This window comes from Carex rostrata, chromosome 6 (assembly GCF_964058835.1).
Source record: "Carex rostrata chromosome 6, lpCarRost1.2, whole genome shotgun sequence".
NCBI classification, from domain to species: Eukaryota; Viridiplantae; Streptophyta; class Magnoliopsida; order Poales; family Cyperaceae; genus Carex; species Carex rostrata.
In genome coordinates, this window is record NC_135923.1 from 6,663,162 (window position 1) to 6,685,342 (window position 22,181).

The 22,181-nt window shown below is 36.8% G+C and overlaps 4 protein-coding genes and 1 pseudogene across 10 annotated transcripts; 4 read left to right on the plus strand and 1 right to left on the minus strand.

Annotated features, from left to right (window-relative positions):
• The first annotated feature begins 241 nt into the window (after positions 1 to 241).
• Positions 242 to 5,277, plus strand: LOC144555865 (Leucine-rich repeat protein kinase family protein). 2 transcript variants are annotated; one of them, XM_078304302.1, is made up of 4 exons: positions 242 to 657; positions 750 to 2,269; positions 2,581 to 3,975; positions 4,344 to 5,277. In XM_078304302.1, the coding sequence occupies exons 2-4, from the start codon at positions 1,435 to 1,437 to the stop codon at positions 4,943 to 4,945; spliced, it is 2,832 nt and encodes a 943-aa protein (XP_078160428.1). In that variant the 5' UTR covers positions 242 to 657; positions 750 to 1,434; the 3' UTR covers positions 4,946 to 5,277. The 2 variants fall into 2 exon arrangements, with proteins under 2 accessions (XP_078160428.1, XP_078160429.1); XM_078304303.1 differs by having other exon boundaries at positions 1,350 to 2,269.
• Positions 5,278 to 5,493: 216 nt separating this feature from the next.
• LOC144556178 (guanylate kinase 2, chloroplastic/mitochondrial-like) lies at positions 5,494 to 7,831 on the plus strand. The gene is made up of 4 exons (XM_078304682.1): positions 5,494 to 5,764; positions 6,602 to 6,733; positions 6,846 to 7,037; positions 7,393 to 7,831. Exons 1-4 carry the CDS (start codon positions 5,525 to 5,527, stop codon positions 7,729 to 7,731), a joined length of 903 nt encoding a protein of 300 aa, XP_078160808.1. The 5' UTR covers positions 5,494 to 5,524; the 3' UTR covers positions 7,732 to 7,831.
• An 861-nt stretch (positions 7,832 to 8,692) lies between these two features.
• LIP2 (lipoyltransferase 2) lies at positions 8,693 to 10,992 on the minus strand. 5 transcript variants are annotated; one of them, XM_078304573.1, is made up of 5 exons: positions 10,597 to 10,992; positions 10,425 to 10,515; positions 10,221 to 10,336; positions 9,840 to 9,904; positions 8,693 to 9,534 (listed from the first exon to the last, which is right to left on the minus strand). In XM_078304573.1, the coding sequence occupies exon 5, from the start codon at positions 9,511 to 9,513 to the stop codon at positions 8,827 to 8,829; it is 687 nt and encodes a 228-aa protein (XP_078160699.1). In that variant the 5' UTR covers positions 9,514 to 9,534; positions 9,840 to 9,904; positions 10,221 to 10,336; positions 10,425 to 10,515; positions 10,597 to 10,992; the 3' UTR covers positions 8,693 to 8,826. The 5 variants fall into 5 exon arrangements, with proteins under 5 accessions (XP_078160699.1, XP_078160697.1, XP_078160698.1 ...); XM_078304571.1 differs by lacking the exon at positions 9,840 to 9,904 and having other exon boundaries at positions 10,425 to 10,499; XM_078304572.1 differs by lacking the exon at positions 9,840 to 9,904 and having other exon boundaries at positions 10,221 to 10,343; positions 10,425 to 10,499.
• Positions 10,993 to 11,454: 462 nt separating this feature from the next.
• On the plus strand, positions 11,455 to 13,918 carry LOC144555601 (tRNA-specific adenosine deaminase TAD2-like; annotated as a pseudogene). The gene is made up of 8 exons (XR_013512073.1): positions 11,455 to 11,541; positions 11,859 to 11,924; positions 12,058 to 12,095; positions 12,187 to 12,253; positions 12,369 to 12,528; positions 12,629 to 12,725; positions 13,110 to 13,211; positions 13,317 to 13,918. The product of XR_013512073.1 is annotated as a tRNA-specific adenosine deaminase TAD2-like (transcript).
• Positions 13,919 to 18,731: 4,813 nt separating this feature from the next.
• LOC144555614 (putative disease resistance RPP13-like protein 1) lies at positions 18,732 to 22,181 on the plus strand. The gene has a single exon (XM_078304009.1). It carries the CDS (start codon positions 18,732 to 18,734, stop codon positions 22,179 to 22,181), a length of 3,450 nt encoding a protein of 1,149 aa, XP_078160135.1.

The following is a 22,181-nucleotide window of genomic DNA, read 5'->3' on the forward strand; positions in this document are numbered from 1 at the left end:
CCAGTGTCCTCTGAGATATCTCATATTTTGCGTGACCGATGTGTCCGGTGTCTATTCGGGGTGACGCAGGGGGCCACTATTAATTGAGATTTGAGATTCGCGCAGAACGTATTGAAACGGTTGGAATTTTCCAAAAAGTCACGCAAAATTTGAGATATCTCAGAGGATGCGAATTCATTTAATTAGGGTTATTAGTTTTCACACTGAGCAAGTCAGCCGCCGCTCCTCCCAGTCTCTCTCGTTCTCTGTCCCTCTCCTTTCCCTCTCTCTGTCCTCACTCCGCACGTGCCTCTTCCTTGTACCAGTTGATGCTGCGGCAGTGCCTAATATGAGTTTGCTCCTGCCCCAGACAGCTTCGAGGTTCCCATCGATCGATTACAGAGGTTTCCACCACTGAACTAGCTTATGCTCCCCTTTGATCGAGTGTCTCACTTCGCCACCAAATTGCCACCGCGACAGAGAGATCGCCTCCGCCACCACAGAGAGATCGCCCTCCTTCACTCCATCTCTCTCTCTGGCACTCTCCGTCTCTTTCACTTCTTTCTTCCTCTCTTTCCGCCACCAGTCCTCCGCCAAGACCGCCATGATGCCACTTGTCCTCCGACACGACGCCACCAGTCACGCCCTCAAAACCGATCTGCGTCGTTCTTCCATCAGGTTAGTTTGCTTCCTCTCCTCCACTTCGGTTCTTATAGCAATACCCTTTTGGAATTTACATCAGAGAAGTTTTTTCATATTTTTCATAACAGGTGGCATCTAAGAATGGAGTTCTTTCATATTAACCTCAGAGAAGTTCTTTCATATTTTTCCTTTTCCATTTGTTTATAGAATGGAGTACTTGTTTTCATAACATGTGGCATCTAAGATTAATCTGGTATTGGTTATTGGTTAATATGGAATTGTACCAGTACTAGCAGGAACATCTGCTGGTTCTGTTAACAGTTTAAGATTATCCCCAAATAGTCAAAACTATAATTTTGCCAACTTCCTTGATGTATTACTATGTCCATAAGGAAACAAAACATCACAAACCAAATTTTGTGGTATTACGGAAATAATAATGAAATCTGTGAAATGATAAACTCTCTTCATCTTATATTGGTTATGGCACATCCAGCTTAGAACACATACTTGTTTATTTCTTTTTATAGAAAGCTAAATTGTATTGTCTGTTATAAACTTGTAACAAAGATGTTGGTTTTGTCTTGTATTATGTCATGTTTAGATAGAATGGAAGCGTGTATAATTAGATGTTTTTGTCTTTCTTCAAGTGTCTTCCTTATTTTTATATGGTATTTTTCTGTTTCATTTATAAATTATTTGTATTGAAGTTGCACTTATGTTGACAGGTGAACATAAATTGTTAGTCGCAAATAAGAAGTGGGCCAAGAAGGTTTCTCAAGAAGGTCTGATTTGAGAAACAGGAATTGGGTAATGCAGCTCATTGCTCTGATCTTTTTTATTTGGGTTCGATTGGTTGCTTCAAACACCGACTTGAATGCACTACTTGAGTTCAAACAGGAATTGGGTAAAGACCCATCTGACCAAATTCTTAGTTCATGGAACCCAAGCAAACCACTAGATTCCTCCAATTGCCCGACTAACTGGCATGGAGTTCAGTGCAGTGCTGGCCGAGTAATTTCTCTCTATTTGGATGGAATTGGTCTCATTGGAAATGTATCTCTAACCCCCCTTTCTAAAATCGCCATGCTTCAAAACCTCTCTCTGTCAAACAACCACTTGTCCAGCCTAATTCCTACCGAGTTAACCAAATTAACAAACTTGGTCTATTTAAACCTCTCCTTGAATAATTTCACTGGTGCTTTCCCATCAGGCCTCCAAAACTTACACAAATTGCAGTATCTCGACCTGCATGGCAACATCCTTTCAGGCAAATTAGATGATATTTTTGCCCAATTGCATAGTCCAACATACATCGACCTGAGTAACAACCACTTCTCTGGTTCTTTAAAACCAATCTCTGACAGTTCAACAATTGTTAACTCGGTAGTGCATCTAAATGTGAGTTTTAACCTATTATCTGGTGCAATTTTTGGGGAAGAGCCGGTACCCCTTTTTGATGCCTTAGAGGTCTTTGATGCAAGTTTTAATCAGTTCAGTGGGAATGTGCCTTCTTTCAATTTTATTATGCCTTTGAAGATTTTGAGGCTGAGGTGTAACCAGCTTAACGGGGCCATACCCGAAGCTCTTTTTAGAGAGACATCTCTGGTTCTGACCGAGCTTGACCTTAGCTGTAATCAACTAAAAGGTAATTGATGTTGAAATTTCATAATTCGTATGGATTTATATTATCTTGATATTTCCGTTTAAAGCATCTTTCCATTTTGAGCAAAGCAATTCCATGTGCCCTATAATAAATATCTCATCCCTACACATTCATGCACAGGAGCAAACCTGTAAAAACAGACAGATAATATAAATTGTTACAGGTAACAGCAATGTTTTATTGGGTGATATTAGGTATTCTCATTTTGTAGAGGCATGCATGAGATTCTCAGGTACCAGTAAATTGTGTCATGGCAACAATATAATGTTAAATTTCTTGTTCATTTAATGAAGGTCCTCTGAGGCGTATAACTTCTACAACTCTAAAGTACTTAAACCTCTCATCCAATCAGCTCTCAGGCTCCTTACCAATAACCATGGGGAGTAGTTCAATCATAGATTTGAGTAAAAATGCACTTACCGGCAACTTATCTACAATTCGAACTTGGGGCAACTACGTAGAATTCATTGACTTGAGCGCAAATCAACTCAAGGGCACTCTACCAAACGAGACAACTCAATTTTTGAGACTTGCCACTTTTAGAGTGTCAAACAATTCTTTAGAAGGAGAGCTTCCACTTGTAATTGGTACATATCCTGAGTTAACAACAATAGATTTGAGTTTAAACCGGCTATATGGTGAGTTACCGGTGAGTCTGTTTACTGCAGAGAGACTTACAAGTCTCAATCTCTCAGGCAATAGCTTTACCGGGTCCATACCTGTTGCCGGATCACAAGATACGAATCTTACCATTCTTGATCTTTCAAGGAACAACTTCTCAGGGGCAATACCGAAAGAAATTGGCACGCTGCAAAATTTGCAGTACCTCGACTTGTCGAACAATGCTTTTGTGGGGACCATACCCAGTAATTTACCTGATACACTTACCGGGTTCAATGTTTCTTATAATAGGTTATCAGGGACAGTCCCATCAAACTTGTGGAAATTTCCAGAGTCATCGTTTCATCCAGGAAATGATGCGCTAATAATCCCCAATTTGTCCTCATCAAGCATCCCCAATTTACCTGATAACAGGAAATCACATAATCATCAGATGAAACGTGCCATTTTTTATACACTCATTGCATGTGCTGCTGCTGTTCTTGTGGGCATTCCAATTATTGTAATAGTCCATCAAATCACATCCAAACGAAAAAGGGAAGGAGAAGCACATGGTGGTAAAACCAAGTCATTTCGGGATGAGAAATGCTATGGGACACCACAAATCCCCCCTACTGTAATTCCAAGACAAGAACAGTCACCTCAAGCCCCCATACCGGAAACCCATGGGTCGCCAGTGGGAATTTCACAACCAGAACCATCATCTTCTTTGGCACTTCGGGTTTACTCGCCAGACAAATTGGCAGGAGATTTGCACATTTTTGACAGCTCACTCGTTTTCTCGTTAGAGGAGTTGTCACGGGCCCCAGCCGAGATTCTTGGCAGGAGCTGTCATGGCACGACTTACAAAGCTAGGCTTGATAATGGAAATGTTTTGGTTGTGAAGTGGATAAAGGAAGGTATTGTAAAAAGCCGAAAGGAATTTGCCAGAGAAGTGAAAAAGCTCGGTGGAATTAAGCACCCAAATTTGGTGACTTTAAAGGGGTATTATTGGGGACCCAAAGAGCATGAGAGGATTATTATCTCAGATTATGTGGTTGCGTTTTCCTTGACATCTTATCTTTCTGGTATGATTTATATTTTTTTTCTATTTCACGTGATTTATGCAACTTTTAAGTAGCTTTTATTTCTGATATTACTATATGATTGCAGTGTTCAATATTTCGTTAGAATCAGGTTCCTTACGTTAGTAAAAAGTAGTGCTATCATTATTTTACTAATCACTGTAAATAATATACTTCATTTTTAAAAGATGTTATTTTTATTTAATAGTGAAAAGTCTTCATTTAAACATTTATTTCCAAATTTCTCCCTTCATAATTTAGATTTGCATGTCTTCATGAATAAGCATGTGTGTATTTTTCTATTAGGTCATTTCTTGTCCATGTTTTTCTATAAAGACTGACAGTGAAATATTACTTTGGAATATCTACAGAACTCGAAGAGAGAAATTTGAGACCTCTGTCTCTCCAGCAACGCCTCGCAATTTCATTAGACATCTCCCGCTGTCTCGACCACTTGCACAACTCCCGCTCCATCCCACACGGCAACCTCAAATCCTCCAACACTCTCATACAAACCCAACCCAATGATACAACATATGCGTTGTTAACTGACTACAGCTTGCACAGGCTAATGACACCAGCCGGCATGGCTGACCAGGTGTTGAATGCTGGGGCCCTTGGTTACTCCCCACCTGAATTCAATAGCACCTCGAAACCGTGCCCTTCTCTGAAAAGTGATGTGTACGCATTTGGGGTGCTTCTTCTTGAACTTGTGACTGGCAGGGTTGCTGGTGAAATCATCTCTGCAACCCCTGGCGTATTTGATCTGATTGACTGGGTGAGACTAATGGTTAATGAGAACCGTGCATCAGAATGTTTCGATAAATGTGTTTCTGAGATGAGTGGTGGATCTGAGACTACTCACAAGGTGCTTGATGATATGCTCTGGGTGGCGCTAAGATGTGTCAGGTCAGCAGCTGAGAGGCCAGAAATAAGAACTGTTTTTGAAGACCTCTCGGCAATGACTATCTAATTCTCGGAATGGTACAAAAATCAAAGTGTACATCTCGTGCTCCGGCTGTAGGATTCATTTTACAACAGTTGGTAGGATTAAAATTTTAAAGAGCCTTTATTTTTCTTTTGCATGTGTAATTAGGATATCTGATTGCTTTTCTTGATTTAGGTTGGCTTGATTCGTTGCTTCATTTGTTGTAATATTTTTCTTTTGCATGTGTAATTAGGATAGCAGATTGCTTTTCTTGATTTAGGTTGGCTTGATTCGTTGCTTCATTTGTTGTAATTTTTGTAACTGGTGCTTGTGCCTAACATTAATCTGTTGAGCTTGCGATAGTTCCAATTAAAGAAGCAGATTGTGTTGTTGTTTTACCCTCACTTGTGAATCTTGTGATAGTTCCAATTCTCTTGCTTTAGTGGGGCCTTTGGGCCCACTTACAGTGGTTATTTTATTGCTGGGTCCCCATGCACCTTGTGCCTTGCTTAGTAGTCTCTTGTATATCCGTTTTCGCTCAGGCATAAACCCCCATCTGGCCATCTCTTTTCTTCTTTCTAGTTTCAAGGCAATACAGTCCCAAAATTAATCGCCTGTTTTTCAATGCTTCACCTGAGAAGGCTCTTCGCCACTTCCTTTGTTTGGTCGCATATCCACCGTGAGTTTCCAGGACCCATTTCCTCACCAATCAAAATGCTGGCCTCGTTCGTCCCGAACCGCCTCAAATTGTCGAAAAACGGCGTAGGAGTGGCCCCTCTTATGGCTTCCCCTGCATCCTCTACTCCTATTGACGAGGCCAGGCGTGAGCCGCACGTGCCTCTTCCTCCATCCACAGCTGATAAGGCATGTTCCTTCTGTTGATCTCATTCTACCCTTTCTGTGGCTGGTGCTTAAAATTAAACTAGGAATTTGGCAAATAGATTTATATGTTTTGGTGCTACATTAGTAGTGGTATGATCCAAAATTATAATGGCGTGGCTTCCATTAGTGCAGCAAGGAGGAGGAAAACTAAGCATTTCTGACTTAGTTAATTTCACTTCATCTTTTTCATTGTGAACCTGAAATATCCCATCTTAACAATGATTGCACTGTTGCACAAGCTGATGAATTTGCCAAATATTGTAGTTGGTTCAGTTTGGAGCATAGAAATAGAACTATATGAAGAGATAATGTTTATTATTTCATACAATTTCATCATGATTTAGATTGAATAAATATATGGAATCTGATGCTAGTTAACTACATAAGTGCACATTTGGCAACTATGTAATTTTTAAGATGTAGAAGTTATCCTTCGCTTTACCTTGAAGGCAAGTTTTCAGCACCGTGTCTTCTTTGTGTAATATTCAAAAGAAATTATTTTTTTCCCCTCACTTTTATCAAGGGAACGATTGCTATAATTTTGCCATTACCTGTAATCACTCTAGTTATCAGAGTCATCAGTCATTTTCAAAATCTTTGTACTTATACATGATTTTCTATATAGTTTAGAGTAAAATGTTGCGGGTACTGTAAAATTGAACCCCATACGTAGCATGAAAATTTTATATGATTAACTCCATAGCTTGAAAGTATAGCTCCGCCTCTGATGCTACATGCATGACCTGCCTAAACTTTGGGTTTACATTTCCAATCATCAACTGTAGTGTACTAATTTGTTTTTCTTTTGTTGCTTTTTAGAGTGAACTGTATCAAGGACTTGAAGCAGTGCTTGGTTCAAAATTCAGCTCCGAACCTTTAACTCCACCTCCTCACCCTCTAATCATTGTTATTAGTGGTCCAAGTGGCGTTGGCAAAGATGCTGTTATCAAGGTCTCCTCTGTGTTTGCCTGTGTTTGTTTTAACATTTCTTTTGGTACCAGTGAACTACCCGGTACAGTAATGATTGTTGCTAAACCATTGCTTTATGGATTATCTTTCTCAGAGGCTGCAAGAAGTCAGAGAAGGACTACATTTTGTTGTGACGGCCGCTAGCAGAGCAAAAAGGCCGGGTGAAGTTGAAGGAAAAGACTATTATTTTGTAACAAAAGAAGAGTTTCTTTCTATGATTGAAAGAAATGAGTTACTTGAGTATGCTCTTGTTTATGGAGAATACAAGGGTATCCCTAAACAGCAGGTATATTCTTTTTCTCTCTCTCTTTTTTTTGGGAGAAATGTTAATGTCATCTCCGGTACCTTGTCTCTCCTCTTCTATATTATTTTCTTATTTTTTTGTTTTGCTAAATGTACTTATTTTCTCACTCATTAATAGTGAGGTAAGTATGAAGGAGGAGGGTTATTTTGGACATTTTTTAAGAAGCGTAAATAGATAGACCAAGAGATGCTTTGCATTCGTTGGAGGTATTATCCATGATATTATATCACTTTACAGGGTACAGGATTTAAAATTAGGTTTCTAACTTACAGTTGAAAGTACTAAAATAAAAACACTATTTTTTTTTTCTTTTTTAATTTCTTTTCCTTACCTATAGATACGTGAATACATGGCAAAGGGTTATGACATAGTCCTGAGAGTAGACATTCAAGGGGCTGAAACACTGAGATCCATATTCGGCAAATCAGCCGTGTTCATTTTCTTGGTCGCAGAATCTGAAGCTGCACTTGTAAAGAGGCTAATAGACCGAAAAACTGAGACTTCTGACATGCTTCTTGTCAGAGTCGCAACAGCCAGAGAGGAGATGAAGCATTTGCGAAATTTTGATTATGTTGTGGTAAATGAACAAGGAAAACTCGACAATGCGGTAAAATTGGTCGAGTCAATTATTGATGCTGAGAAGGCTAAAGTAGATCAACGGAAGACGCATATCTAGTTTGATTTGATTTGTTTTATGTACTGCCTTTTTTTATTATTCATCAATACATGAATACACAAACTTGTGATCAAATAGATTAATACATTAATAACTGGTATGATTGCTGTTTCCCTTTGGTGAACAATTTCTGAACACTTGGCTATGTACTTTAGATAAATGCGAAACACACACAAAAAAAAAATCTGAAAAAGCAGAACCAAACAGAAAATATCGGTACATCGTAATAGCATATTGATCGTTTACTTAAATCGGAATCTATGGGCCTTTCTGGGCCGGAAATTGTAACTGCTGCCTTCGAGTGATTGATTGTACTTGTACCTGCCACAGCATATTGGTTTAGACCGGGTATAATTTTAACCGAGTAATTTTGACTTCATGCAGCGCACAGACTATATAATCAAAACAGCAGTGGTGTAGCATATGGTTCGTGCTCAGAAGCCAAAACTACTCTGTTAAAATCTTGAACCGTTTGGACCGGTTTGGTTCGGTGATGGTTTTGATACATTACTGGAGAGGAACCGATTTATAAACGAATTATAAAATCTGAAAGAGGGATCTTGCCAATCAAATTTTACATTTTTTGAATTTTTTTTCACTATTTATTAAGTATTTAACAAAATTGCTATATTCATACCATTAAATTTTTGTAACCATCGTAATAAATAGTAAAAAAATTCAAAAAATTATAAAATTTAATTAGCAAGCACATTTTAACATATCCATATGATTAAATCGAATGGATCAAATTCATATAAACAGTACCCCTGAATTCTAAATCAGATTGACCCGATCCGTTTGTTTAAACCCCAGACAAGCCATTCTCTAAACCCTAAACCCTAAAAGTAGCGGATTGGGACTCACCTATGATCCTTTCAAAAAATCTATACCTGTAGTACTGTACCACTATTAGATCAACAGAGGTACAGAACACAATCAAGCAAAGTGCAAAACTCACCAATTATAATCAATTCTATGAATAGTTTTCCTTTCTTATGATAGGCCACATTGAGTTTTACGCATCTAGTGTCCAATGAACAAACAACTGACGACAAACTTAGAACATCCAAAAGAAAATTGAAACCAATTTTGTTCTTACAATACTGGCAAATCATGCTTTATTTGTGCATCTGAAAACCGAAATATTCTTGCCAAACACTGAATCAATTGATCATGTATGACATCATCACTTGGCAACTCCCCAGTCACCTCTCTCCTCAGAGAAGTAACCCCTTTACCCTCTATTCCACATGGCACAATATTCTCGTACCAGCTCAAATCGTTATCAATATTAAATGCCAATCCATGAGTTGTGATGCCAGAAGAAATTCTAACCCCAATTGCCCCGATCTTTCTCTCTCCAACCCAAACCCCTGTCTCACCCTTATCTCCAGGTCGGGCCTTCACACCATGCATAGATGCCACCTCAATCATAACCGACTCAAGCCCCTCGACATATTTTCGGGCACCAAAACCGATTTCTCTGAGTGAGAAAATGGGGTAGAGAATGGCTTGTCTGGGGCCATGAAATGTTATGTCACCACCTCGCTCGGTGTAGTGGAGCTCTGCCCCAAGGGATTTCAGGTCGGATTCCGGAATTAGGAGGTTGTGGTCGGTTTTTCTTTTGCCGAGAGTGTATGTAGGGGGGTGTTGCAGGGATAAAACCAGGTCAGATACTCTGCCAATTTTCCTGTCCAACAAAAGCTTTTCTTGGAGCTTTAGTGCGTCTAGGTATTTTACAATACCTAATTTCCACACTTCTAGAGTTCGCTGTACTGTCATGCTCTCAGTCGAGGGGTTTGTCTGCAAAATTTAACATATGATCAAAAAATCTGAGCAATACTGTTCTGCTAGGGCTCAAATTCTAGCATTGCTCTTGTATATTTCAAATCACTTTAAGGATCTTTTCGCAGAGAAGCCCTTCTATTTTATGATGTTCGAAAAGAATACCAAACATCTAATTATTTGCAACTAGTACACATACAAGATGTTAAAACAAACTCAACCGAATTTGGATTTTAGGATTGATTTTACAATTTGTAGTAACGAAAATAAATTCTCAATTAATACATAGTTATGATGGGTAACTATGGTCATCTTGGACTAACCTTCTTTGCAAATGGTGGGGGTTCTATACTTCTATTTGCAGGTAACTGTCACAGATAGGTGTTATCTACAAATATGAGGAATACTGGTTATTGTTTCAATCACATGCAATATTTTATTTTCCCTTTTTTTAAAATTAAGAAATGCCATGGATGATTAACAATTTTGCATTTGGACCACATTTTAACAACAAGGTGCTACTTCTAATAACCCAGATAATGCTGGGTTCAATTGCAAAATTGAGAAATGTTGGGTATGTTTGCAATACAAAGCGTTTAATTCGCAGAAGCTCCCAATTTTAAGCAGCAATATATTTCAGCAATAATCCCGAAATCCCAGTAAGAGACCAAGCGAGAGAGTAAAAACAAAATAAAAATTCTAACCTTTAAAGAAATGAAGGCAGCTCTTTTGCCCTTATTGTATTGATTCGCACCTCAAGGAACGAAAACATCTAACCTCCACTTTTTCCTTGATCTCTCGACTAGATAGATAACAAGTTCTGCAATCTCAGTTAAATAAGATTAATAAACATTAAGGATTTTTACACTGTAACCCTTCAGAAAAAAAAAACTTTAGTTCTGATTTACCTCAAGAAGAAAACGTGCAATCTATAGCTGGTCACCTGCTGCAATTCCAACTGAAGGGCCAACTTGGGACTCCCACTACACAAAAATGAAACTAATAGCAAAATTGATTTGAGTTTAAGAAATAAGAAACCAGTAAAGGGATAGCCAGTAAGTATGAAAATATAATTCATACCTGGCGTAGTATTACTTCACTGATGCTAGTGATATTGATACCGGCATACATGAAAGCCTTGTAATGCTCATTGGGTATTGGAGCTGGTGACGGGGGAGGGTTTTTAGTCAGGTTTGGGTTGGGGTTAAAGGTAGGCGAAGGGGGAAAGCGAATTAGATTAGGGTTAAGGGCAGGGGAAGGGGAAGGGGAAGGGGAGGAGAAGGGATAGCACTGAATACCGGGGGTTACTGGGGTCGGTCCGCGGTGGTACGCGATTTGGATTTCAATCAGCAACGTCGGCGCCTGAGGCGAGGAAGAAGATACAGAGAGGAGAGTGGAGAAGAGAGAGGAGGCGAAAGAAGAAGATTTTGAGTTGAAAGGGAGAGAATGGAGTGAGATGAGGACGATATGGAGAGGGGAGAGGAGGGAGAGGTCGCTGGATGGGAGAAGAGACGCGTAGAGCTGTGTCGCTGAAAAGTGGGGTCCATCTGTCGGCTTAATTATTCATTTTACTGAAGTCCACCATCAAGATTAAGTACATAGTAATAGTAATATATTTGCCGATTTTCTCTTTTGATTTATTGATTAGATCTTAATCGGATCGGGTTCGACTTTAATTGTGTCTGTTTCGAAAATAAATCTGCTATGGTTCCAATGGAATAACAGGGTCATGTTATTCCGATCCCAACCATTCAACTTTTTTGAGTTCTGTGTATAAAAAGGTTTCTTCATTGAGATTCGTGCATGAAAAACTTTGAATGGTTGAGATCGGAATAACAGAACTCTGTTATTCCATTGAAATCACAGCAGATTTATTTCCGTCTGTTTCATAGCTTAGATGTGCCCAATGTGGGCTCTAAATAGGCTATTATTAACCCGGCCCAATACAGTTGTTCCAATTTCTTTCCTCTCTGCGCCGCTTTCCTCCATTGCCGCTTGAGCAAAGCTCTCCGAGTGAGTACACTGGTAGAGATCCTATGCTTAACTATATATCAGTTTATATTCTTACTTTTGTTAATCATATGTCTTTTAGCTTTTTAGAAAATTTATGCTGTACAAATTAGAGTGCTGCTATGCTTGTTGCGAATTTTCGTGCGTTTAGTGTTATTTTCTAAAGTTTTTATGCCCAAATGCCTAGCCAAATTGCCAGCTCTTTCTGACCAGATATTAGTTTATATATAAAAATGGTTTTCAGAGGTCCATTTAGCATTCTCGTAATATGGAATAAGAAGTTAAGGTGTTTTTTCAATGGTTATTTCTGAGCTATTTTTGTGCTTTTGTAGATGGAATCGGTTTCTAAGTCTGAGTCGGATACCATAAACAAATTTATGGAGCTTGCACTAAATCATGTTAACCAAATAAGAGATCTTTCAACATATTTTTGGAATTGGAAAAATGCAATTCTACAATTTTTTTTTTATCACAGTTTTAATTTGTCACAACTGGTTATATTCGACATTTTTCTCTCCTCTCTATTGTCAGGCCAAATGTGCATTTGATAACCTTGAAGTTCCAATTGGGTACTTACCTTCTAAACTTATCTTCTCTTTTTTTGGTTTTGTTCGTTCGTTCTCTTTTTAAATTAACTAATTTCAATATTTTTTTTGGTAGATGTGTATTAGTAGAGGATGGCAAAGTTATCGCCACTGGTTATAACAGAACCTCTGAAACACGAAACGTACACAAAATTTAATCAAAATTCTCTCAATTGATGTTACAAGAACGGGAAGTCAGAAAACTTTTCCTCCCCCAGTCCCCCTACAATGATATTATTTTTATGTTTATTTCGTCAGGCTACTAGACATGCAGAAATGGAAGCAATTGATACTTTACTTGAAAAATGGCAGACACGTGGTCTCAATAAATCTCAAGTAGCTCAAAAATTCTCAAACTGTGTTCTTTATGTAACGTGTGAGCCATGCATTATGTGCGCAATGGCTTTATCCATACTGGGTAAGAAATAAATTTACCTACTTTTGAACTTTAGCTATTGAATCTCACCATCTGGCATATCTGAAATTGTAAATTAGCCTCCATATTTTATCCTGTGTAGCAATAAGAGAGGTGTTTTTCGGATGCGCAAATGATAAGTTTGGTGGATGTGGGTCCATCTTATCCCTACACAAGAGCGAGACTGACAATCCATGCAGGCAAGTATTTCTATTTACAATTTTACATGGAATAAGCCCCATAATAGATGCCAAGAAATGGTCATATGGACTTGTCAATAGACCTAGATTTTAAGGAAGATCTTTTGCGGCCTTTTGCAAATTACTTGGCAACATTTTTGAAAGTTTGGAATAGCATTATGCTGCTGCTTAGTTGATAGAAAAAATGATTTCCATAAACTGCTTGTAACTCTAGACACTTTTAGTGAACTTCATGCCCATTAAACTGTTTGCGAATAACACTAGACGTGTTGCTTTTTATGGAAATTTTCAAATGCAGGATCTTGTTTGTTAATATCCATATTTTGCAACAAAAAGAAGTTGGTTGTAGTTGCAATTACTCGTTTGTGTGTTTTCCAATGGCAGTAATGGGGTTTTGCAAACAAAAGGCTTCAAATGTACAGGAGGATATATGGCTGATGAGGCTCTCTCTTTTAAGAAACTTTTATGAGCAAGGAAACCCCAATGGCAGTTTTTTTTTCATTTTATTTCTTTAAATCTCTACATATACTTCTTTTTTTCAGTTGAAGGTATCACCCCTCTTCTACTGCTGATTCTTTTTTTTCAATGCAGCTCCAAAGCCTCACAGGCCAGTTCGGGTATTTGAAGCACCCAAACAATAAATGGCCTCTAGTATAAAATTTTTAAATCGCCCTTAGGCCATGTGTTATTCTCTTTATGTGACATTCCACCAAAAAGGTCACAGAGATGGCTTTTTTTTTTTTTTCTTTTGCAAACAATTATAGTAAATAACTTCATTATATATGTTGTGCGAATGATTTTCCAGGCTATTTTTTTTTAATTTTCTGTTTTCTTTTTAGGCATCTTCCTCCACTTTGCAGATATGTTCAGCCTACTTAGAAGTTTATTGGACCTCCATTTGTTAATTCCGTAGCTTTGAGGCAAAATGTTGCCTGATTACTACGTTACAAGCAAAATTGGAGAGAGCAATTAAAGTTATATATACCTTAAATTATTCTTTTGCTTATATAATGTAGGCAGTCACATTTTTTCAGTTTTCAATTCAAGACATTTGTTACTTGAGACCTTTGTAAGGTGGATTATTGTAATCTTCATGAATCTCACAACAGTAGCGGTATGTTACCAGTATATACAGTGTGGTACTGCTTACTGAGACCACACCAGTAATTTAATTCAGCTTTATTTTTCTTCTTTATTGTGGTTTTAATCAGAGTAGCTACCTTTTAACTTCAATGGTATAAAATTGGTTGTCAGCCTAAGTTGCCTTCTCTAAGGTCGTCTTGCAAAAAGGAATTTAGAATTTGGCGCGGTGAGAATTTGATGCATCTAAAAACTCAGGCTGAACGCATGCGTTCTAAAAACCCGGTTTAACTGTTACAAAAGATGGATATAAGTGGATAAACCATCACATATAGTGTATTTGGAGGTTATTTTGTGGATTCGAACGATCTTTCGGTCATCAAATTCGATTAATCGGTCATTAATTTTTCAAACTGAGTAGTGTTGATTTGATTAATCGGATCATATCTTCTTTATTTAAACTCCGATTTTGATGATATAGATTGTACGAAAACTAGACTTCATAAACTTTCATTTCATATTGGTTTTCACTCAATTCAACATTCGTAAAAGTTTCAGTTTTCTTCTAAATTGATTGATTGTTTTTTGAAGAGCAATATTGTGTTACTTTTTATTCTCTCATTGAAAAATGGATTTGAAATTTAAAATTTATGAATATTTTAACTTAATGTTTCTTTTGAAATGTAATTTGTTTTTTTTATTATTAGTGGAATTTGTTGGAGAACCATAAAGACCAAACAATTATGCATTACCTAGAGATCAAACAATTACATCTCAATTAGGAATTAAACACTTAATTTCGGAGAAGGAGAAACTGTTCACTATCTTAACTTATGAACCGTACTATGCCAAAGCCGACTTATAAAACATAATACCTGATTCCATAACATTGGCCATGGAATCCTCAAGTACAAAAAGCCATCTTCGTGATTATGAGACAAGTCTTTAATAGCATGAAGCTCTTCTTGTCATTACGTTGTATGGTTGTTAATTAAGTATTCCAAAATAGCAAAACACATCTTTGAGAAATCATTTCCAAGTTCCTAATGTATTTCCCCTCTCTAGTCTTTGATGATGGAGGAAGAGAACTCAATTTCTGTATAAAATAACTAATGTTTAGAAAATTGAGTTGTATATTGTGATACGTTGTGTCTTGTGTCTTGGAGACCCATCCTTACATAGAATTGCAAAACTGTCTTTCAAAAAAAAACATTTTTTTTTCTTCTTTCTAATGAATTGCAAATCTACTAATAAGTCCATCAATAATTAGATCTTTGTCTAAATTGTTATACACATAGATGAACCACATTATATTAAAAACATAAATTGTCTAATATTTTAATTTGATATTAGATTACTTAATTGTAATTATATATGACAGTATACAATTCATAATTATATTACATGTATGTTCAACGTTGATAGAATTTACTTCTAACTGAGTATTTAGATATATTTTTTTAGAGTGATTGATCTTTTTGCACTGTAAATTTTCAAAAATGTTGACTTCAAAGAATGATAATTTTATTATTTTCAGATTACTCTAACCGGATGATAGATTTTTAGATACTCTTATTTGATTAAAAAGAACCAAAAATAATAATTTTGTGCATATTATATTTTCAAGTTGATTAAAAATAGGTAATCCAGACGTTTAAATTTCTGTTTCATCCTCTCTTAGATAAAACAGTACATACTCTATTCTGAAGTATGCAAATAACTTATTTTTGTCTAATGTACGAATATTTGTGTTTATTAAAATATGAATGTCAAATTGTCCGTAAAATTGTGATTGAACGGCCGCATATCTCAATTAATATTTATGAATATTGATGTTATCTCTTTTTAAAAAATGCAAGATAAGTAAATAGAAATTTCAAGAAGAAGCGACTTACTCACCTACCAAACAAAATCCAGAGAACATGCTTTATTAAATTTAAAAAGTTAACTTTCATAGAACAAAAAAAAATCTCCATTTGCGCGCCTGTGCCCTACTCCGTCTTTATTTGGACTTGAAAAAGAAATTCACATGTAGAGTTTGAATGCATTTTCGAGGATAAATTGACTATTTTCGATGGTAAGTCACATAAACTGTTATTGTCGAAAGTATTGTTGTTACCAGACAACAGTATCCGTGAGGGCGATACTGTTAAGCACTTCTTTTGTCGCCAATAAGGGCTTAATACTAATTAGAATAATTAGGAGAGTAAGTCAGCCTTTTACATTCTATTAGTTGGTTAAGAGTATTTATGTAATTTGTTAATTTCTATTTTCTACTATAAAAGACCATACCTTGTACTAGTTCAATTATGCAATCAATGAAAATTACCTCTCTTCTACTTCTATTCTTCCCTTCTATTTTGTTCCCTCTACTGCCTCCCTTCTTTCTATTGTATCTATTCTTGTTATATCCTAAATTCAACTTGGGATATGACATACTCTTATAGTTAGTCAGTGTTGAGAGGGTTTCGTTGACCCCCTAGATAGTGTTTGGTAAATGCCCCCGGGGGTCCAACCCGGACCGGTCCGCCCGTGCCCGTGCCCGGACCGGATTGTGCCCATGCCACGGGTACACGGGCACGGGTATTAAACGGGCCGGACCCTCGTACCCGTAACCCGTACCCATGACGCCCGTGCCCGTGAACCCGTGCGCCCGTGGCAGAAATTTTTTTTTTTTTTTTTTTTACTTTTGATCTAAAAATTAAACTTAAATTTGATGTTAGATTTATTTTTGTAGAGAAATTTAGAATTTAAATTGAATGTTAGATTTATTGAATGTTAAGTAATTAGATTTGTTATATTTATTGAATGTTACATTTATTAAATTTGTTAAGTAATTAGATTTGTAAGATTTATTTTATGTTAGATTTGTTAGATTTATTTAGTTTATGTTAGATTTGTTAGATGTGTAGTAATTAGATTTGTTTTGAATATGTTAGATTTTATTTTTGAAATTCGGATTTATTTTTAATAGGTTAATAAAAGATGTTAGATTTATTTTTTTGAATATGTGAAGTAATTTGATTTGTTTTGAATAGGTTAGATTTTATTTTTGAAATTCGGATTTATTTTTAATAGGTTAATAAAAGATGTTAGATTTATTTTTTTGAATATGTGAAGTAATTTGATTTGTTTTGAATAGGTTAGATTTTATTTTTGAAATTCGGATTTATTTTTCATAGGTTAACAAAAGATGTTAGATTTTTGTTTTTTGAATATGTGAAGTAATTTGATTTGTTTTGAATATGTTAGATTTTATTTTTGAAATTCGGATTTATTTTTAATAGGTTAACAAAAGATGTTAGATTTATTTTTTTGAATATGTGAAGTAATTTGATTTGTTTTGAATAGGTTAGATTTTATTTTTGAAATTCGGATTTATTTTTAATAGGTTAATTTGAAATTTATTTTTAAAATTTGGATTTATTTTTAATAGGTTAAAAAAAACAGAACAACAAAAACAGAACAAAAAAACAGAACAGAAAAAATAGAACAGAAAAACCGAACAGAAAAACCAAAAAAAAAAAAAAAAAAAAAAAAAAAAAGAACAAAAAAAATCGAAAAAAACAGAAGAAAAAAAACAGAAAAAAAAACCAGTTCGGACCTGGACCGCCCGGCTCCCAGTACTCGGACCGTCCTGCCTCTGAACCCGTGACGGGCACAGGTATTAAACGGGCAGGGCAGGATTTTTGAAAAAAAACCCGTGATACCCGGCCCGTTGTACCTGTGTGCCCATGACGCTCGTGACCGTGGCTACCCGTGCCCGTGCCCGGGTTTTGCCCGGCCCGTTTACCAATCACTACCCCTAGATAAGGCTTTGAGCCTCCGATAGTGAAAGCAATAGTCTGAGACAACTTGAGGCTTCGTTGTTCTCCACTAAGTTCTTTCTTTGTTCCTTCCCTTTTTGTACTTGACAGTAAACCAATGAAGAATTCCAAATCATGCGTATCACTGATTCACTGTCACATCAAGATATGCATGTGGGAGAAGTTAGCGGACTAGCTACATGTTAACTCATTTAATCTTCTAAAATTATTTTCTCTTACCTTAAACAAAATTATCTTAAAGATTTTCTAAACTTATTGCAATTAATTAAGAAATGCGCCAATATTATAAAGCGATGTCAAAGTTGTTGGCCACAAAATCACCAAGATCTGACGAAACGATTACCTAGTGGTGTATCTACATGTAAATAAGTTGTCGTCTCTTTTAAGTTATTATCATATTAGGTGGGACATAAGATTTCATAAGACAATAGGATCAGCAATGTAATTTTAAATGTGCAACAGGTAGACATTTTTGTTTTTTAAAAACAAAGCTCCTGAAATAACATGGATAACACATAGCCTTTTATCACTTACCACTTGATGCTAAAATTGTACACTTAATAAATTAATTAAAAAAAAGTGCATGTTTAATATAACTTTTTAACCACATAATTAGTATTACAAACCGAATAAAATATTATGAAATAACAATAGAAATATTGTCATTTTTCATTAATTAATTTAACAAAAATATCACAGCTACTGGGAGTTTACATATAGATACAGGGTCAATTGTCGGTGAGTAAATTAGAGCATGTACTTGTATTTGTGAAAATTTAAAGTTTGAAAATTAAGTAAACTGTAACTACTCAAATGGAAACTGCAGTATCATAAACGTATACTGCATCTCTGAGTTACGCATATTATGGACCCCCTATTTTCAACCACTACGATGTATTATTAAAGAAAGAAAAATGGTCAAACTCTCTAAGAATACTAGAAATATCTAAGCTGGTTCCACGCATCTTAACAATAGTTTGCATCAGCAGAAAACAAAAGACTTGGTGGAAAAAGCCAAGTGAGGTTCTGAGTTCTGACCTCAGCAATTCCCCATTGTCACAGACCCTGCAACAAAAATTGGAGGAAGAGAAAAGATAAAATGGCTACCAGGATTTTATCTTCCATTTACAATCTAACATCCAAAATACTATCAAAGATTCAAGGCTGCTCTGTAGGAAGTGGTATACCTAGAGAAGTAGAGAGGCTGAGTAACATAATAATAAGAATCCGTACTGTACTGACAGATGCCGAGGAGAGAGAGATAACAGATCAGTCTGAGAAGAGTTGGTTGCATGAACTGAAACAAGTTGCTTATGATGCCGAAGACATCCTGTCAGACTTCAACTACCACTGGGACTCGATGGAAATAGGGTACCAAGAACAAATCGACAGTCGAAAGAGAAAATTTGAGGTGATTGATTCCATCTTTTCTCCCAGGTATGATTCCTCATTTCTGTATAGAATAGAGAGGATTACAAAACAATTTGATGAGATATGCCATGCACGAGATACCCTTTGTTTAAGAGAAGAAGATGGTATAAGAAAGTTCCAGTCTCGCACAAAACCACCATCTTCTTCTTTTGTTAATCCCTTGGAAATTTTTGGCCGGGAGAGTGAAAAAAGGGAGGTAATTGACGCTTTGCTAACTAAAACTGAAAAACTATCAATATTAAAGAGAACTATAAGAAAAAGCCGTTTTGTTAGCTCAAGAGTTGTTGCGATAGTTGGGATGGCTGGTATTGGAAAGACTACAGTAGCAAAGCTTGTTTTTAATGATAAGGAAGTACAAGAAAAATTCCAATTGAAAGGTTGGGTTTGGGTATCTGAATTTCATGATGAGATTGCAATTACAAAGTCCATCATAGAGTCTTTCACATATAAAGAATGTGGTCTTTGCCAGCTCGATGCGCTTCGGTTTCGACTTGAAGATGTGCTGGTAGGGAAGAAATTTTTTCTCGTACTAAATGACCTATGGGATGAGAATTCAAGCCGCTGGGAAGTAATACAATGGCTTCTTGATTATGGAGCAAAAGGCAGCCGCATTTTGATAACTACCGAGAATAATACTATTGCAGAGCACATGGGTGCGAAAATTTCAATCCATTTGGTTGCTCTGTCAAGAATGGATAGTTGGGCACTCTTTTCCCACCATGCATTCAATAGAGGAAACACAATTATGGTACCATCAAAGATACTGGAGATTGGGCTAAAAATAGTACAAAAGTGCAGTGGTGTTCCACTAATTGTGAAAGCACTTGGTGCACTTCTAGCCCTATCCACTGAAGAGAGAACATGGGAATATTTTTTGCATAGCAATGCATGGGACCTAGAAGAATGTAGAAAAAGCATGCACATTTTGAACTTGAGCTATCATGGCCTCCCTACACATTTAAAATCTTGTTTTAGGAGCCGTGCAATGTTCCCAAAGGGTTATGAGTTTGAGATTGATAGTTTGGTTCAAATATGGGCAGCACAAGGATTAATTCAGGCAGATGACAACCGGCAGATAGAAGTTGGACGAATGTATGTTGATGAGTTAATGCGAAGATCCTTCTTCCAAAACAAAGTGGTTCATGGGAAAAAATGCAAGTTCACAATGCATAGTCTCATGCATGATCTATCAAAATGGATAGCAGGTGAGGAAACTGCTATAGTTGAAAACAAGGAGTTGGGCAATAACATTTCTAAGGATTGTCGACATTTGACAGTTTTGGTGAAAAAAGATGGACCTGTTTTATTTAATCCAAGATGCCAATCACTACGGTCGCTTTTTATTTACAGTTACACTCAAACAAGATTTGATTTAGATAGACATTTCTTTTACCATGAGTTCCTACAGTACTTGAATGTGCTGGACTTGAACTTTTGGAAGGCAATGGAGCTGCCTGAATCAATCGGTAACTTCAAACACCTTCGGTTCCTTGGCCTTTCAGGGCAAAGCTTGCCTGAATCTATATGTAACCTCCGTAATTTACAGACACTTAGAATTCGAACTCGTGGAAAGCAATTAACCTTGCCAAAAAGAATTTATTTGCTGAAAAACTTACGCCATCTTATTTTCTCACCGTGGGATGTTTTGATGATCCCGAGTGGCATTGGGCTGTTGACAAACCTCCGGTCATTGTCAGCTTTTGTAATAAGCAAAGAAGAAGGATCTGCAACATTAAATGAACTTGCTAAATTGAAAAATTTACGAGATGAACTGCATATTACGGGTCTCCACCATATAATTCACGAATCCACAAGTAATTCTATCTACAATAAGTTAGCGAGTAATCTAACTCACCTAACTCTTCATTGGAGCACTTTTAATATATCACAGAATCAAAACAATGATGAAAGGTTGCTTTGCAATCTTCAACCTCAAACCAATATCCAGAACATTGTAGTGGAAGGATATAGAGGGGAAAAACTTCCTTTATGGTTTGAAGATCCGCAGTTCACGAGATTGACATATCTGAAACTTGATAACTGCACCAATTGTAAGAGTCTTCCTGCAATTGGTCATCTTCCAGCACTCAAGCATCTCAAATTGGAAGGCCTAAAAAAGCTGAAAATTGTGGGACAAGAGTTCTACGGCAACTCTATGATTTCCTTCCCATCACTCGAGACTCTCTCTTTCTACGACATGCCTGAATTGGAGAAGTTGTACCGTAGAAGTAGAGAGGGAAGTGATTTTCCTTGCCTTCGTGAATTGCATGTGTCACTCTGTCAGAAATTAAGGTCTCTTCAGTTATCTAATTTGCCAGCATTGCATAAAGCTAGTATTAATTGGTGTCAACTGGCAGTAATCGAGGGACTAGATGGGAAATGGTTAGTTGTTAACAGGTGGGAAGACACCTCAACTGGGCAGCCAGAAGGGATATGTGGCAATTTTAGAGAAACACCAAATAGTTTTAGAGGTGGACTGAGTAGAGGTTCATCTGTACTGAAACTCGAAAAAAGTTCGGAAACAAACAACTCAGAGAATATAAGCCCAACATTGATCATTGTAGGGTGTCCAATGTTTGAGAAGAATTTCTGCATTCTCGACAAGAAAACAGAGTACAACACAGTAAGCAGCACGAGCACAACTGTGCACAAAGGCTCTCGATATGGTTTGATTCAACTTGATAGGATTAAGAAGGTACTATATGCACCAGCTGCGGTCGGACTTGGGTCAGGAGAATACATAGAACAAAAGGCAGACAAAAACAATCTGCCATTAGAAGAGGAAAATATGCATCCTTTGTATAAAGAAAGAGAGAACCACAACGCTATCTGCAATGATACAGCAGGAGAATCTGCAGTTCCTGAAGGTGACTCAAGAGATAAAGAACAGGTGATGGTTGATAATGAAGACATCTTCCCTATTGAGGATTTTGTGCATTTGTCACTTAAACAAAACCAGGAGCAAAATTCACCCATGGGCACATTTCTACAGAAGTCCCCACCAGGTTTACGGAACAAAATATTGTTGGGCCTAACTACCTTGGTATCAGCGCCTACCACATCAACAACTACATCTATTACCCCACCATCACAAAAAATAAATCACATTAGCTATTAA